General features: G+C 40.7%; 1 protein-coding gene across 2 annotated transcripts in view; it reads left to right on the top strand.

Moving 5' to 3' along the window:
- The window catches only part of dock4b (dedicator of cytokinesis 4b), a 141,334-nt gene that overhangs the window by 38,572 nt on the left and 84,985 nt on the right, over nt 1–17,777 (top strand). For both annotated transcript variants that reach the window (XM_085385937.1, XM_085385938.1), the window contains exons 3-8: nt 105–145; nt 2,772–2,827; nt 2,940–3,036; nt 3,614–3,762; nt 6,506–6,590; nt 13,748–13,899. In XM_085385937.1, coding sequence (XP_085242063.1) covers nt 105–145; nt 2,772–2,827; nt 2,940–3,036; nt 3,614–3,762; nt 6,506–6,590; nt 13,748–13,899 — 580 coding nt within the window. The remainder of the gene's footprint in view (nt 1–104; nt 146–2,771; nt 2,828–2,939; nt 3,037–3,613; nt 3,763–6,505; nt 6,591–13,747; nt 13,900–17,777) is intronic.

A 17,777-nucleotide genomic window follows, 5' to 3' on the forward strand; every position in this document is an offset into this window, starting at 1 on the left:
TTCACAGTAACGGCTGTAAAGTTAAAGTAGTGCTCTCTCTCTCTCTCTCTCTCTCCCTCTCCCTCCCTCCCTCCCTCTCTCCCTCCCTCCCTCCCTCCCTCCAGGATGGTACAGAGGATTCATCCTGAAGAACCCAAATGTGAAGGTGAGCGAACCTTTCCATGATATTGTTTTTCTCGCCTTGCCTACTTATGCTCTCACTAAACCTGATTCCCTCTCTGTGTATTAGCTGGTGTCATGCATTGAATTGAAAGAGTCTCTTGGAACTGTCATTGTTAGCGAAAACTAGCACTTTCACTAGCTGAGATGACAGATGTAAGCAGGAACACCTGTCTTTTCGTCGTATGACTTGTCAGGTTCCCTACTTTGAAAATTGCTCTTTGCAGCCCTGCAAATAGTTTGGTGACACTATGTGATTTTCTCTAGTGCTCCACCCAACGTCAGAGTTATAATCAGCCAGACCTACTCAGACAAGTGGAAACACCTGTTTGTGTGCACACTTAAACAACAGCAGAGGAGAGGTTTCTCTTTCACTACGAACAGACATGCTGCTGATACACAAGTACACTGATGTTAGCCAGGAAATGTCTAGAAGTGTGCAAAAGTCTTGAGCTATAAAAATAATTTTAAAGGTGAACTTAAGCAATAGTTCTCCAGGATTTCTGAAGGTGCTGTTTTTTCACTGATTTTCACCTTCCAGTCCTTGTACCTAACCATCTTCAGAGGAATCGTTTTTTTGTTGAGCCACTCGTCACTAATCTATGAATCACTGAAACATAAAAAAGGCACCTAACCCAAGGGATGAATCAGTGTTGAGTCTGCAAATAACAAACAACTTAGCAACAAAACTGTATCTTTAGTCACTTGGTTGCTAACAGGCTGTAGTTGTCTAGGTTGTTGCTGTTTCTTTAGTTGAAGAAAAAGCCCAAGTGATTACTATGGAACTGTTAGCTGCATACTTGGCATTTCTTGACATGGTCAGGTGTTCTTAAAGAATTTGAGGAAACTGGAAAAAAGAAGAAGTGACAAGGCCTAAAAAAGGCTACAGCAGATGAACAGAACTGAAAGTCACGTCTCTAAGAACGAGGAAGAATTCCAGCAAAGATGTGACACAGGACCTGAGAGATGCGTCTGACCTTTCAATTGATCCAGCTACTCTTTGCTGAAGCCTCATCAGAAACAATCTCAGTGGAATGCAGTATACAGTAAATGCATGTAGTAATGCAGTAAAAACACACAATGGAACATCATTAGTCATGGATTGGACTCCTGGAGATCCCAGAGTGTGGGATCATGTTGACAGAAAATTATACAAAATGAAGCCAACATCCAACAACATCCCACCAATGTCCATCAGGAAGCTTGGAGAACTATTCCTGAAGACTACGTAAAGAAATGAAAAGAAAGCTTGACTAAGAGAGTTTAGGCCGTGTTGAAGACTAAAGGTGGCCATACCAAATATTGATTTTAAATATTTTGAAACAATAAGCTTTTTGATTTTTGCGTATATGCTGTATTTCCATATATATTTGGACATTTTACAATAAATCGCTGTACCTGTTACCCATTTTCCTTGCAATATATAAAGAAATCAGGGGTGGCTCAAGACTTTTGCACAGTAATGTATGAGAGAGAAACTCTGTTACAAATCATGACAAACATGATGGTCGTAGGATAAATGTCCCAACTATCCCCCAAAAATTTCTCTGTGTAAACCTAGCCGTTGCACTGATTAGATACGATGTAAGAGACAAACGTAACAGTCAAATAATCCTGAAATGAGCAAAGTCAGCAAACTTTGTAAGCATTAAAAAAAGAAAAGAAAAGAAAAAAGGTGGGGGGTTGATTTTTATACATCATGTTTTACTGCCCTGCTAACTGTTAAATTAAGTTAATTTAGGTAATACTTGAAAATAACTGCCCGGTTAAGTACCTGGAGGTGTTTTAGGATGAGTGCTGAATGGCAAGACTTTTTTTCAGGAACTGGGCTGAAACAAACCTAGAGAAAGAGGAATATATAGTTTTTTTTAATACATGCCAAGAGATGATATCAAGATAACCCAGAACTTTGTTTCTCTATTTTAATTTAATCTACTTTTTTAAATTATTAAGTGCAATTGAATATAAATGAATCCAAATCTGACAAGATGTTAAATAACTTTCAGCCACCACCAATCGCATGAATGATCTACCATAAAACCACCTGTGCGCAGATTGTGGAAATTAGATTCATAAGTCATAATGATTCATTTTTTTATTACCACCACTTCCCAAAAAGTCAAAACCCAACTTGAGATATACTCAAACTATATCACTGGGGGCGATGACATCCCAACTTCCCAACAAAAGAAGAGTGGTGCGTGCAGTCAGTCTGATATTTTTTACGACTTTTAAAAACTCATGTGCAGAATAATATATTATAATAAGAGCCAACTGAGGAGTCAAGTGTGTGTTTGTGTTTTGCATTTACTGCATTACTACTTTGATCTTCCCCAAGTCAGTGGGGGCATCTTGCAGTTTATTAGCGTCAAACAGCACGTGCGCACACACAAACAGCTTTTTAAAACCTTTGCTTGTCTACTAAATGTCATTGCTGCTTGCCTTTATCCTTCTGTTCCCTCCATTTTCCTCTGTTTTTTCCACAAACACTCTTAACCCTGTATTGATTATGTGCGTCGTTTTCACATCCGCCGCTGTTAAATGCTAATTACAACGGGGAGCAAATGACTCTCGGAGCATTCTCATTAACCTGTTTATCTTCTTGACTAAAGGGGATTTTTCCATCCAGCTACATCCACTTAAAGAATGCCCACGTCAAGAACAAAGGGTAATGTTACATGTCTTTCCTTTGGTTTTCTTTCCATGTTTGTTCATATTGTGGTTTTATATTTAAGGTTACGTTATTTAATTCTCGTTCATGTGCTGATGTTTGTTTGTAGGCAATTCGAGACAGTCATCCCTGATGAAGACTCTGTCATCACAGAGATGACATCAACTCTGCGAGACTGGGGTGCCATGTGGAAGCAGCTCTATGTGGTAAGAACTCTTACACATAACCACACATGCACACTTTGCATCGATTTGTTGCCACTGCTGCTTAACTGAAACTGCAATGTTTGAGTTCATTTGGCCCTGGGTAATTCAGAAAGCCACAAACAGTCAAAGCTTCTTTTTTTTATATGCATTCATTAGTCGGATTGATTGTGTTTGTGGCCTATTAGACTATCTGGGGTGCTGATTAAATTGAGCTGATGAATACGTCTAGATCAAAGTGCATGCATTTGCAGCAAAAAGCAGCAGGACACTGAAGCTAATTTGCACAAATCCATTTTAAGCTCTTCTTGTCTTCTCTCTCTGGGTCGCTGTCTTCTTCTCAGTGTCGATTTGGTTCTCTAATGTGCGTTCCGTCACTTTTCATGTTTTCACTTATGTTTTTGGGTGGCAGCGTTGACACAACTGTATATTTTGATCTCCTTATCTGTGCCTTTCCTGCTGTCATCCTCATTCTGTCTTCAGCTGATTATGAATTTTCCTTTCATTCATTGCCTTTGACTGTTATTCTTCTCATTTCTTTTCCACCCCTCTTCTTTTCTCCCCTTTTCCAAACCTCCAGAAAAATGAGGGGGATTTGTTCCACCGGCTTTGGCACGTGATGAATGAAATCTTGGACCTGAGGAGGCAGGTGCTGGTTGGCCACCTCACTCATGACCGTTTGAGGGACGTCAAGCAGCACATCACAGCAAGATTGGATTGGGGCAACGAGTGAGTAGACTAAGGGCAGTGAGAAGGTTTACAATGTCCACATGTGGCTTATAGACATGTTTGCATTGTTCCTTTTCAAGAACCAATAATTCATTATTTAAACTGCTTCTACCACTGATGATTTTGATTTTAGGTGATTTAAAGGGGCTTGCTATGCTCATTTCCAACTTACCTTATTGTATCCTTATTCATCTTATAGTGGGTTTTTGTGAAGCTCCCTGGGTCACTCTGTGTCTGAAACAATCCAGTTTAGCTCCTTTAGCCCTTCCTGAAACCCAGCTTTCTCCTGATTGGCTGCCTCTCACAAACAGAAGGTTTGGAGAGCAAATGGATGGGGCTTCTGACATTCAAGAGTGAATTTATTTGGTTTACAGGGTTACATATACATACGATGACCTCATTATTTATAGCATAGGTCACATTTAATAGAAGCATCAGCAGAATTAAAGGAAAAAAGCTCCTCTCTAATAGTTCAAAGTACAAATTTCCACAGAGGGAACAGGGAGCTTATTTTATTAACTCAGCAGCCTTATCTGTGTTAAGGATGTGAAGCAAAAAAAATGGCAAGTGGGGTTTTTGGCCTAAATGAGGTTGTTGGGCATAGTTTCTGGTAAGGATGCCCTAATCCAATACAGATATGAATAACTCACTGGATATATTTCAATACTGATATAAATCCAGCATCAGTGGGCGTTCTTTTCCCATTTGTAAAATGACTAGATCCACAGTAGAAAATAATAATAAGTTAAGTTTAAGCCTTAAGTTTGACATTTTGGCTGTTATCTTATCTTGAAAGTGGATGTGACCATATTTAAACTTAGCTAATTCATGTTAGCGTAATTGAGGCATTAATTACCATGTGGTTGTGTCCTGATGTTTCATATGCAATGCCATCCAGTAGTAAAAAGCAAAAAAAGGACTGCAACTGTTGTCACTGGCCCGTTCAGTACTGCTACTTCTGTGCCTTTCTGGCAACTTTTTTTTTTTGCCAGTTTCTAAATAATCAATAAACAACCCCTGTTTCAATGTGATAAACATAAGGATTCCCAAATGTCAGCGATTCCTGAAGGGAGATGGCTGAAACAACCAAAATGGGCTGAGGGAATGTACGAAGAAGTGGAAAAGCCTGAGTGACATATACTTGAATATTTAAAGAAAAGAAAATAGATCCAAAACTGATGACAACAAAGAGTGGGGACCCAGGAAAGCAAAAGGAAGAAAGGTTAAATGAGAGGTTACAGCGTAGATTTCCTGTAAATCACCTATCAAGAGTGAAGATGATTTTTTTTCTCTCCCTTTTTGAGCTTGCCACTGATTCTTGTGATGCCGAAAACTGTTAGTTTTCAGACTGATAGAAAAAACACTGAATTTTAACTTTAACGAGGATTGCTCTTGCAGTGGCCAATATTCTAGTACTTAATATTGTAATGAGGCAGATCTGGCAAATCCAGTCAGTGCGTTCGTAGTTCAGTTTGCTTGATGTTCCATCAGCACAGAAATCCTTTTCAGCAGCTGACTTGAAAAGCTTGGCACTTCTTTGAATATAATTCTTTCCAACCTCTGCTCTCGGTTGCATAACTGCAGTGCAGTATGACAGTCTTCCACAAAATAAATGAATGAGATAAATCAAACTTTATGTGGACTGTGAGGGAGAACCTGCAGAGTTTAAAGTTTTAAAGAAAGTTTTTTTGTTTTTTTGTTTTTTGTTTTTTTTTTACTGCAGGCAAGGTTGTGTAATCAGTCTAAAAAAACCCTCACTATACTTTGAGAATTATGAGGAGTATTTTTAGTTACTGACACACAGTAAAATCTGTGAAGCCACCATGACAAGCTGGCTCTTCCATTATAAGCAGTGCTACTCATCTAAAACTTGAAGGAAACTGCATTTGGAAATAAAAGTTTCATCTCTCATTTCTTTCTCTGCTTCTTTCCTGGAGCTTCTTGCAGCTTTCTAACGTCCCTCCTTCTTCCTCAGCCTCTCACTCTTCTTTTCAACTTTCCTTTCTCTTCTGCCTTTTGTTGTCACCTACCCTCCCTGTAGGCATACTCTTCACTCAGTACAATCTCTTTCCCACACAGACAGCACTCTCTCCATCCTTCCTTTCACTTTGCTTTCTTCTTTCCATCCTCTCTGTGCTGTGGGGGTGCAATAGAGAGAGAGAGAGGGACAAAAAAAGAAATCCTCACAACTCGTGTCCCTCTCTCTTTCTGTCTGTCCTTTACCCTTCGCTCTCCTTCATTTCCCTGCTGTGGGCCTTCTTCAAACACACGCACATGCTTCACATCCCTCCCCAGCGATGAGCATCCCTCGCTGCTGTATGGTTGACCTGGCCTGTCTCTCTTCTTGCCGAAAAGGAGACACACTCAAGTGTGCTGTTTTGGTCCACTAATACCACCGACCAGGAGGATGGGAGCATGTAAGAGTTAGTGTTTATGGAACAACAAGAATGTAGAGGAACAGGCAAGGTTAAATGATGGAGGACAGGAAAGAGGATAAAGAGGACAGTAGGCATAGCAGGGGGCTAAAGGGAGAGGATTTTTTCTTTCATCTGCTCCACAGAGGAGCTGTCAAATGTATTTAGGCGACTGACGGGTGATGTGACAGCTGTGCTTTGTTGTTGATGCTCAGTGCAGCTATAAAGTAGCATCTTAATTAACGCTCAATTGCAATCCATGTACTGTGTTATCTGTATGTATTTTGCAGCTTCAGTGTATTAATACTCTCTGTGACTTTGTGTTTCAGACAGCTTGGCTTGGACCTGGTCCCGAGGCGAGAGTTTAGTATGGTGGACCCCGATGAAATCAGTGTCACAGAGCTTTACAGACTGGTAAGCGTCCACACAGTTCTTCCCTGTTCTCAGATTAAGATCCCATCCAGAGTGCAGATGCGTAAAGGAGCTGGTCTCTTCTAGATTCATCTTGGAAAGAGTACAATAAAATCTCTATATTCAACACAGCTCACAAGACACACAAAGTAAAGAAAGCAATGCTCTGCTGGGAGGTTGTTGCCCTGCAGAGTGGACAGTGACACTGAATGACAGTGACATCGATGGCAGGAGTTTGGATTGGTGGCCTTAGAGTTCCTGTGTTATATGCCTTTTTAATGTCCAGTGTATTTACAATTTAGAGCCAGTTGCTTAGGCTGGATACAGGATGTAGACAATGATACAGATCTATTTAGGGTTACTGTTGTATTGTACACAATCTATCCACTTTCTAATAGGAACTGTCATTTGATGCCGAGGGTAACTTTATACAACAGATGGCAAACAACCAAAACATGTCTGACCTCTGAGTATATTGTACTTGGTTTGATCTTGCAACCTCTAAGTGGATTTAAGGAACTGTCTATCACTGACAACATCTGTCAGCTTCTTTCTCTAAGCTGACAGATGTTGTCAGATAGATAGAAGAGGCCGTGTATGAACTAGCTGCCCGCATAATACCTTGCTACCTTGGCACAGCAGACATTATGGACCTGCTATACTCACTTCCAGTTTCATATTTTTTTGACTTTACAAAATTGACACCTCAATTTTCTGTGGAACTTTTCAGTTCATTGTGTAAAAGTAGCTGCTTTCGCATCCGTCTCTTTAAGCCCCCGCTTCAAAAAAAAGGATGATGGGGTTCTGATTGGCTCGCCTAGCTTCCTCAAACAAAAATTGGTGCTCATGGGTACTGCTTCTCACTTCACTTATGTGCAGTTTCTGAAAACACCAGGCTGAGAAGCATAATCTACCACTCCTTATTGGACATGCCAGTTTCTTAGATCCATTTGTACATGTAGATGCCAGAGTCTGGGTTTTTGGGACAGAAATAATCAGAAAATGATGAAGATGCAGGATGATCTGTTAAAAGTACCATCTTCCTGTGGGACCTAACAGTGGACTAGTGTTTCAGTCTGTGTGAACCCGTATTTGTACCTGTACAAAATACATGATGGAAATGTGCTAGAAATTGATAAAAGTAGAAAACTCTTACTGCTATGAAATACCAAAGGTAGCACAGGGAGAGTCTCATCAGGGTTGGCTGCATTACCATCCGACTATGATGCAACTGCTGGAGCTGATTATGGAGTCTCAAGCTGGTACTAAGTGGCAACATCCGGAGCTGAATAATTAAGTAAACGCTTAAGTGACAAGTCTGCAATTCCCCCAGTGGCCACTCAAGGTTTGCACCATAAGCGAGTCAGTCAGCATCGACTAGAGAGTTAAAATGGGTGATGTTACAACACTGAAAAACATGTTTTTAGTCTGGTACAGAAAATAGTAATTATCTCCCTGGGTAAGTTCTTCCTTTGTAACAGCTCTACTAAAGTTTTTTTTTTTTTTTTAAACACTCTTAATAACTCGATCTGAGTACTGGAGTTAGGTTCATGTCTGCTTTGACTGAGAGGTGTCCCAACAAAGGCAGATTGATGCTAATTGGAGTCACAGAGCTGGATCTCTCCACCATGTCTATGCTGCAGGTTATAAATGTTTGGAAGTAGAGCAACATTTCTTTGACTTTAGCACAGTTAATATGAGCATACACCGCTGGGAAAGTGTATGTGTGTGAGAGAGAAGAAGGAAAGGCACAACAGGGCCATGGTCCAGTTTGAAATTGAAGAGCAGCTTATATAAAAATCTATGGCACTGATCCCTAACGGTTATAGGACTGCTGTAAAGGATGCTGAAGGATTTTGCTCATAGTATTTAATAACCTTTTTTGAGCTTTTTTCCACATGTTTCTCTGCATTTTACTGAGCTGTTAACAGATGCGCTTTCTCCGAGAACCTTGAACACGTCTCGGTGTGGGCTAAAGCTTTGGGATTGGAAGTCCATGCTTGACCCTTAGAACCAGCATTTGGCAAAACAAATTTAGAGTAAGCTCAGCGAGTTACTGATACCACTCTCATCCTCGCATGAGGTACATTTGATGGACCGATTTTTTTTTTCTTTTCCCCCTCATCCATCTGCTTCTGTATTTCTCTCCTTCCTTTCCCTACTGTTTGCTCCCTGCCTCTCCTTCCCACTTTCTCCAAGCCCCAATCGCTGCTACCATGGCAACCACTTCTCTGCCCTCGTATGGTGTGGGGGGAATTGTATCACACACACACGCACACACACTCTGTGTCGGCTCTTTCTTCGCAAGGGTAATTGAAGCTCTTAATCCATCTGTTATTTTTTTTGTTGTTGTTGTCAAAACAAAAGCAGGAAAAGCACAAAGAAAGCTTTCTCCACCTCTATTAAACGGTGTATAAAATAAACAAGCGACTACCATTTCTCCATACTGGGTCGAGATAAAGGGCCAGGCATTCACCGCCGCCATCCACTTACGAAAATACGCAAGGAACCCTCACACCAAGATGCAATATCTCAATGAGCCCAAATTACATCAATATTTCCCCGTGAGATCTTTGTTTGTGAGAACCGCGTCTTTGTTTCTGTCGGTGCTTCTGCGGCGCGGCTTAATTAAATTGACATGGGGATTATGCGGTGTCTCTGTGTGTACTTGTGTGCGTGTTTGCCTGTGTGTGTGTGCTGAAGTGCCAGTGCAGTATTACTGTAGGAAAATGTGGCTTAACTGCTGCATTGTTTCAAGGAATTGTGTGATATCTGCTGAGTGAGAATGAAAACAAGCAACGACAGTGGATTAAAAAGAGATTTTATGTATGCCTGTAAATGCCTTAATGCTATCTCATAAACCCTTCTCATTCTATATAATGAGAAACAACACTGTAAATGTAAACATGGTATATGCATGCCAATTTAAGTCTATTTAAAAAAAACAAAGGAAAAGTAATTACAGGGTCATAGAAGGTGGTGGTATTCCTAGCAAAAATTCCAAGCTTGTGGATTTATGAGAAAAAACCCAGATCTGTATTTTCTGATAATAAAATAATACATCTACAAGGAAAAAACCCCAAATATAATATTCTTTTTTCCCATTTTTCCCTTGAACAAAGAAGGTACAACATCTACATATGGTAATAGTGATTATTCACAGACAGCAGTACCTCAGGTAGTAGTTTCCTGGCTCAGAATGGGCCTTTGCGGTTGGGTAGCTGTGCCTATAAGTATTATTTGATACTTCAGTCTGCGTTACTGCACATAACAGAAATACATACATTTTCTTCTTATTGCTGGCCATTTGAAAAAGTCTTCAAAAGCGTTATATCCTTCCCCAAGGATGACTAAATCATTTCCTGATGATTTTCCTCTGGGGTACATTCACAGCTACTTTAGTGTGTGCCAGGAGAAACCCTGTATTAGTGACTGTCTGGAAAAGCGTATATAGCAGCCTGAAAACATATGCTTCCCTGAAGAATTAGTGAAGAACAGCATAGTGAATCAACAATTTTCTCTTTTTGTCAGATTAGGGGAAAGAAAAACCCCTACTTTGTAAAACAATACGACAAAAATGCATCAAAACTAAATATTTGTGGAGATGGAGGACCAGATTTTTATTGGACTTAAATCCTTTAAACAGACACTTGTTGAAGCATTATATTTGGTTGTAGCTTTAAAGTGAGAAAAAAAACCCTTTATGTCTAATTAGCTCATGCGAGTCATGTGTAGAGCAAAGACTAATCAGCTTTAGGCTTTCCATTGTTTTCCTCTGGGACTGAGCTCAGAGCGTAAGCAGAGAAGACCCGAGTTTAGATCCCCCAGTGATGACTTCATTAACAGTGGAAGCTCCCTCTGTAGTAATAGATCATAGCTCAGCTCTTTGCCCTGGACATGTGGTTGTAATATTTCTTCTTATGGTTCAGCTTATCACTAAAGAGAGACAAGCCTTCATACAGATCTTTAACTTCCTGCACGACTTTAATCCTTGAGTTTAAAAGAGGGATGAAAGGAGGCTTAAACATTAATGTAGAAAGGGACAGAAAGAACAGCTACAAATTTGTGGCCTCAGTTTGACCTGTCTCCTCTAGAATTTCCTTGTCGTTTGACAGTCTGTAGGACAGTTTGGCTGGCACACACACGGTCATGTTCTCGTTCTCTGTTCAGCTACCTCTCAGCCTCTCCTTGTTGACCACACCATTGTGTGTTGCCAGTCAGGCTGCCAGCCTGTCATGTCTATGCTTTGTGTCTAGTCATGCTGAAGCTGTCACAAAACCACACACTGTTGGTTGCTGGGCTGCTGGCTGAAATGACACACTGAAAATAACCTCGTAATAAAATCCCACAGTATAAATTAGGCCTTCCTCAGACCTAGTAATTTTACGTCAGAACCAGGAGTTCAGCCCTGCTGGGAGTAGTTTGTCTTGCTGTTAGATAATTCTGTTTCTCTGTTTCTTTTCGGGGATCTCGCACAAAAACAAAAGTGTTTTTATAGTTTTGACAGAAACTGCAAAGGTAAAAGGATTTGTAGCATGGTTTTTCAGCACATTTAGAGAACTTGTTTCTTAATCTCACAATTTTTCACTTTAGTATGCAAATCATCATCTCTGCAGACAGGTTTTTGTAAAGTTGAGCTAATCTGTCTGGCTGCAGGGAAAAACATTACAGGTCTTGTGACCTGTAATGCAAAGTGGTAGCGAAACTTGAGTGAATCTTGACACGTGGTGGCTGGAGTGACACATTCTCTTTTTAACTTTGGTTTGTTAGCTTTTGAACTTTTTCAGTTTCATAGCCGCTTTGCTAATAGCTGAGGAGGGTGTTTTGGCGGGTCAGTGTCTTCCATGCAAACTAAAGGCTACTTTAGCAATCTGCTAGCAACTGAAGCAATCATGAGGAGGTTTTTGGTACAGCATCCTCTTTGTGACCAACCTCACCCACTGTAGCAACTGCGAGCAACACACGTTTTACCCTAGCAACCAGAGTTGCCAGGAGGTCACTGACCTGTCTCTCGGCCAGAGAGAGCATGATTATTCGTGTGGGTGGGTGGGTGACTGAAGCCTTAAATGGAACTTCTGACTACATTTGCACATAGGGTAACTAACTGTGAATGCGACAGTATCCGTTAATACCTTGAATTAAGACATGACAAGTGTGTTTTAGTTTGTTTTAGTAAGATTATTTGTTGCCTGGTACGCAGCTTCATAATTCCTTGAGCTTGAAATGTTGCGCCAACAAGTGCATTTCAACAAAGTCACCTATGCTGTACAATGCAACACTATTTAAATTTGACAACCAAACCATCATTATAATCCTGTAAAACATATTATATCCACTATTAATATACTGTGTGTGTGTTGTTTTGTGGTGAAGCTTTACTACACTCAGTTCTTGCATTGTCTTTATCCGTTTCCCTTTCCTCTGTCCTGATCCCCATCTCTTGCTCCCTTCCTTCCGATTTTCTTATGTTTTACAACAGAAGTGGATGCGAGGCCAAATTTGGCAGTGGCTCTATTGGCCATCTGGTGCTTTGTGTATATTTGTGTGTATGTGTGTGTTGTGCGCGTGTGTATTTTTGGCTGTTGACAGCAGATTATGATGAACCTTTTATAAACAGAGCTCTAATGTGTGTACACACACCATACCATCCTGTATGAGGCCTTATTGATCTTTTTGGTACAGATTGATGTAATATGGCAAGTAATATCATCCACCACTAAAGCACTGAGCTCTGTAATTGTGCTGAACTATTTGACTTTTTTTTTTTTTTAAACGTTTGTGTGAATCGCAATGTTTAAGATGTTGCTTTCTGCTTCTTTCTGTCAAAAAAACCCCGATTTGGCCTCCTTAAAGATAAAGTGTTGTGCGGATGTCTTGCCCATGTTGTTGCCATTTACTGAAACAGGCAGACATGCATAGAAAGTGTAAAGTGTGTAAAGTGTGCGTGTTAGTCCCCATAGGGAAATAGTTCCTCTGCATTTAACCCATTCACCCAGTGAAGCAGTGGGCAGCCACCAGTGCAGCGCCCGGGGAGCAGTGTGTAGGGACGGTACCTTGCTCAGGGGTACCTCAGGGTAGCCGTTCAGTGGAGTCGAACCCCCGACCTTCCGATCATGGGGCCACCACTCTACCTACTGAGCTATCCCTGCCCCACATACAACATATAAGGGAAAATCCAAATTTATAGACTTTAACAAGCTTGAAAGTCCGTATTTTGTATACACAGACTGAATTCTCAGTCTGCTTTTGTAATTAAAGTAGTCTTCAGGTATAGTTCTCAAGGTTTCTTACCTGGAGAGGACATTACAAAGTTCAAACGCCTTCCAGATGATACAGCATGGTGGAACTAAATCTGAGAGTACTTTTTTGCAATCATAATTCCATCAATTTTGACAAAAACCTAACAGCACTGGCTGAAAATCAGCCCCAAACCTTGACATAGCTTCTACCGTGTTTTACAGATGCCTGTAGAGGCTCCCTCCTGACCTTTTCCATACATATTGCCTTCTTTAAGAATGGCTTCTTGACAGCCAGCCTTCCACTGAGAAGCCAAGAGGTCATTCCTGATGAAGCTTCGGCGAACAGTAGATGAATCAACTAAAGTACCAGATACATCACAAGAAATGAGCGTGGTTCTTTAAAAGAAAAATGTAACGTAATGAGGTGGCTCAAGAGTTTTGCACATCACTTTAAATGCTCGGCAAGGTGCTGAGTTGATGTATTGGCATAAAGGCAGCAACAAAGAAAGAGCCAGACAGTGCAGCTTCAACTCCCACATTTTAGCCTCTGAGCTGCCAGCCTGCAGTATTACATCCCATATTAGCCTGATGTATATCAACATCTATATCTTTCTGCTCTTCAAATATATGCAAATTCAAATCAGTCCTTCTGCCTACAGTGAGAAGCCTCAGGGGAATATTACCTGTTATTGAATTCATCACTAATACAGCAGCTTTGATTTGAGAGGTTATGAGTTTTTAACCTTCTTTGCATCCACCTCTATAACTCTGTATTTCAACTGCAGCTGTTCTTGTTTCAAGTTGTTTTCTTGTTTATTTGAATTTTTCCCAGTTTGCATAATTACAGCTAAAACGTAATATATAACGGTTTCCTTTATATAGAGAAATCTGCTTGTGCTGATTTTCTTCTCTCACCTGCAGATGGAACACCGACATCGTAAGAAGGAGACATCCACCCCTGCTAGCACCCATCATCTGTTTGTCCACGTAAAGAGTCTAATGAGCGCTAATCTGGGGGAGGAGCTGGAAGTCTTCTTTCACATTTACGATGGACGGGAGAACCGGCCACTCAGGTAGAGACTTTACAGGCAATACGCCTTTATGATTCTAATTGGGCCTTTTCAAAAATCAAATATTTTTCCATCTAGCCTGTAGTGCTGTTTGTGTAGCTAGATTGTTTTTGTACAAGTTGCCCAGTTTTGGAAAAATGAAGTTTAGAGATGGTTGCATTATCTTTAATGGCTGAACTAAGTGTAAAGGGAAAAGTGTCATTCTTACCATGACGAGAGGCCCAGCATTACAGGATGTATGTCTTGCCATTAGCCAAACTGTTAGCTCATTAGCTAAATTTAGGTTGTTGCGTGCTTATGTTTGGTGAATATAGACCGTGTCATTTTTACCAGGTCGCCTAACCACAAGTCTACAAAGAGACATTATTTAATTTTTATTTAATTTATTTATTTAGCATTTTTTCTTCCTCTTTTTTGTTGTTTTAGCATGTTGAGAACTAGAATGCCAGTTTCATTTAACGCCATTGTATCGGTGGAAATTGGATACTTGTACATTTGAACTCAAACCAAAACTTTCTGAGTGATGTGATGAAGTGATGGTTTCCATCACTGTGACATGTTATGATTTATTTATTTTTGGTCTTTACAGTGTGTTTTTAGACCAAGCAGCTTGATTTATCAGCTTGTATGTTGTTTTCTTGGATTGTAGGCCGCAGGAAAACAGTTCCTTGCTTGTTCTTAAGGTTGTATGGTTTATGGCATTAAATCCTGTGGGAGAGCGAAATGCAAATGAGCTGCTCTGTTGATTGTGAACGCCCTGTGCCAAATGGCTCCCCTTGGACTGCTCTTAATTATATTCATGAAGATTTATTAAATGAAGCAGGTTATTAAAGTGCACTTGAACACACAAAATTGGACAAGGCCATGTTATTTTATTTCTTTATTTATTTTTAGGAAAAAAATGTCCATGTGAAAGCTGGTCCTGGTGCCCTGGGAGGTTGCATGTGTTACTTGCATACATGCTTACACACCAGCAGATACCTCACTGTTCTCCTGACAGGAAGACTGTGTTGAAACTCCCTGGTTTCAAAGTTCAAAGTGAAGAAATTTTGTTTCATGTCACAAACGAGTGAATTTGTCAGGCAAAAGAAAAGCGAGTGGGTTGAAAAATGAGCACAGCAGCACCGAAACTTCTTTTGATAAGTCGTGCTTGTGTGAGAATACTCTCCGCCCCGCAGGGTCACATCAGAGGAATTAGAATGGTGTTGATGGGACTCTTTTTTTTTTTTTTTTTTTTTTTAAATTATTACTCTCTATTATTATCCAGTAGCCCTACTTCAGTTTCTATTGTAATCCAATTTATGATTCATCCATATTGCTGGCAAGTTTCTTTAAACTTTACATGAAAATAGCTGCGGTTTCCACCGTTCCTGAAGAATTATAGCACAAAAGAAGGAAGGCGCTATCTTTTCTTTTTTACAAGTTTGCCATTTTGTTTGGTTGCAATGATGTTATTAATCTGAGAGAAAAATAGGGCTATAACTGTCATAGAGTTACAGCGCGTGGTACACCCCGGACAGGTCATCAGTCTGTCACAGGCTGGGATGCTGAGTAAACCATTGAAATTTTGAACTGAAAGATGTTATTGTGTTTGTATAGAGAATACACATTTTCAACTAGTTTCTAAGTTGTGGACAGGAGCAACAAAACGACAAATTAAATTCTTAAAAAAAAAAATACTGGCTGAAACTTTGATTCATAATAACTGGGTAAGGGCAAACCAAGCTTGCATCAGTTCAGTATCCAGAGAGTATCCAGAGAAATCGGTGTGCAAGGGACAAGGCCAAAACCCAGTATCAGATCGGGAAGAGCCATTGGGGTGATCGTGGCTCAAGAGTTGGGCATTTGTCTTGGGCCGGTTCGAGCCCCGACTCCGACAGTCTTGGTCGTTGTGTCCTCGTGCAAGACACTTCACCCGTTGCCTCCTGGTGGTGGTCAGAGGTCCCGGTGGCGCCAGTGTCCGGCAGCCTCGCCTCTGTCAGTGCACCCCAGGGTGGCTGTGGCTACAATGTAGCTTGCCATCACCAGTGTGTGAATGGGTGGTTGATTGTGTATAGTGTAAAGCGCTTTGGGGTCCTTAGGACCAAGTAAAGCGCTATACAAATACAGACCATTGTCAGTGAACACAGTTTGTCACTGCATCCACAAAAGCGAGTCAAAATAAAAAAATAAATAAACAAGACCCATGAAACTGACCACCTTCTGTGGGCTTGTCTCAAAGGAAAAGTGAAAACCTGTGCTGTGGTCTGACCAGTGGGCTAAACAGCTGTAATATCATGTGGTTTGTTATCAGCACACACTTTTAAAGTCAACAACTTTAGCGAGATGAGGGGGGATTTAATAAAGTAACGCGTGCATCTGTGAAGGACACATTAATGCTGAAAAACACGTACATGTTTTGGAGCAGTGTATATGCTCCAGTTGGCATGTTTTTCACGGGTGAACCTTTGCTTATTTCAGTAAGATAATGCTAAGACACGTTCTGCACTTGTGTATTACAACAGGAGGTAAATGTCTATGTGTGCTAAAGTGGGCTGCCTGCAGTCCAGACATGTTACTCACTGAAAGCATAAGGACCATTACTACCAAGAAATGTTCCTCAAATGAATATAGAAGAACACATTCTTGTTCTCCTCTTTCCAGGTTGCTGGACATCAAAATTCACTATTGCAAAATATAAGCTTTGGTACTGGTTAACATGTTAAGCTTACATGTGAAAGATCCCTGGTTCGATTCCCCCTCAGGGTTTCACAAGGTAGCGTATTCCTAGTGCTGGTCCTGGGCCTGGATAAATGTGAGGGTTGGTTCAGGAAGGGTCCAGCTTAAAATCTGTATCTAAGTAAAATATAGCTTTAAATTAATTTTACTTTACTACCGCTTGTATTTCTTAAAATTTTAGTGTCCCTGTAAAATATATGGCTTAGTAATAATTAAGGTTTTTTTCAGAGTGAAAGTGGGTACTTTTTTGTCGTGAAGTGGGTAATTAGTCTTCAGCGCCATCGTATCATGTTCCACTTGAAGCCCTTTTGTTCTTTCTTTTAAACTGTCACTCTTTTTATGTCATCATTTTTTTCCTCTTTTCTTTCAATCTTCTTGCTTCTTTGAAAGATTGAGTGCCTTAGCTGAGCATGAGTAATTACACTCGCTAAGCTTAAATATATATTTGAAGTGGATTAAAAATCCATTTTCTGGAGTAGAGTAAAGTCCACTTCAGTAATGCTGAAATTATATACTTAACAGCAGCTTCGGAATTCATGATGCATCACAAATGAAATGTGAATTTATCCAAACTCAACCCAGCAAGAGAGGACACAGACAAAGCTATATTTTTCTCATAACCACTTATGTTGTTGCCTAAATCAACAATTTGGGTTTTCTTGCAATTTTGAGGGATAAAGGCAGTCAGAGGCTTCGACCACAGTGCCTTTATGCTTCTAATTTTCTACATCTGCAAGTGCATTTGCTTGCATCAGTTGTCTTTTAGGAAAATCTCGCAGTGGCAGCTCGCCAACGTGTCTCTCACTGTCTGGTCACATGCATAAACAGAGACGCACTCATTTACACAATCTGGCTGGCAGAGAGCCATTTTGCTGCTTCCCTCTGTGCTGGTGGTTTGTGTGTGTGTGTGTGTGTGTGTGCGTGTGCGTGTGCGTGTGCGTGCGCGTGCACGCACGCGAGACCAGATGGGGGGGTCTGACCCGTTGTCTCAATACCACGCCAACACCATCATCCCCTGTGCACCATGGCAGCTTCTTTGTGTTCAGTACAGACTCCTTGTCAGGCTTTCCAGAAGGACACACACACACACGCACGCACACGCACACACTGCGTTGTACTGTACTGCGCTCACGGCCCATGCTGTGGGTTCTGATGCTGTTCGA

This window comes from Rhamphochromis longiceps, linkage group LG17 (assembly GCF_057381845.1).
Source record: "Rhamphochromis longiceps isolate RC_006_pf linkage group LG17, R_longiceps_female_GT1.1, whole genome shotgun sequence".
NCBI classification, from domain to species: Eukaryota; Metazoa; Chordata; class Actinopteri; order Cichliformes; family Cichlidae; genus Rhamphochromis; species Rhamphochromis longiceps.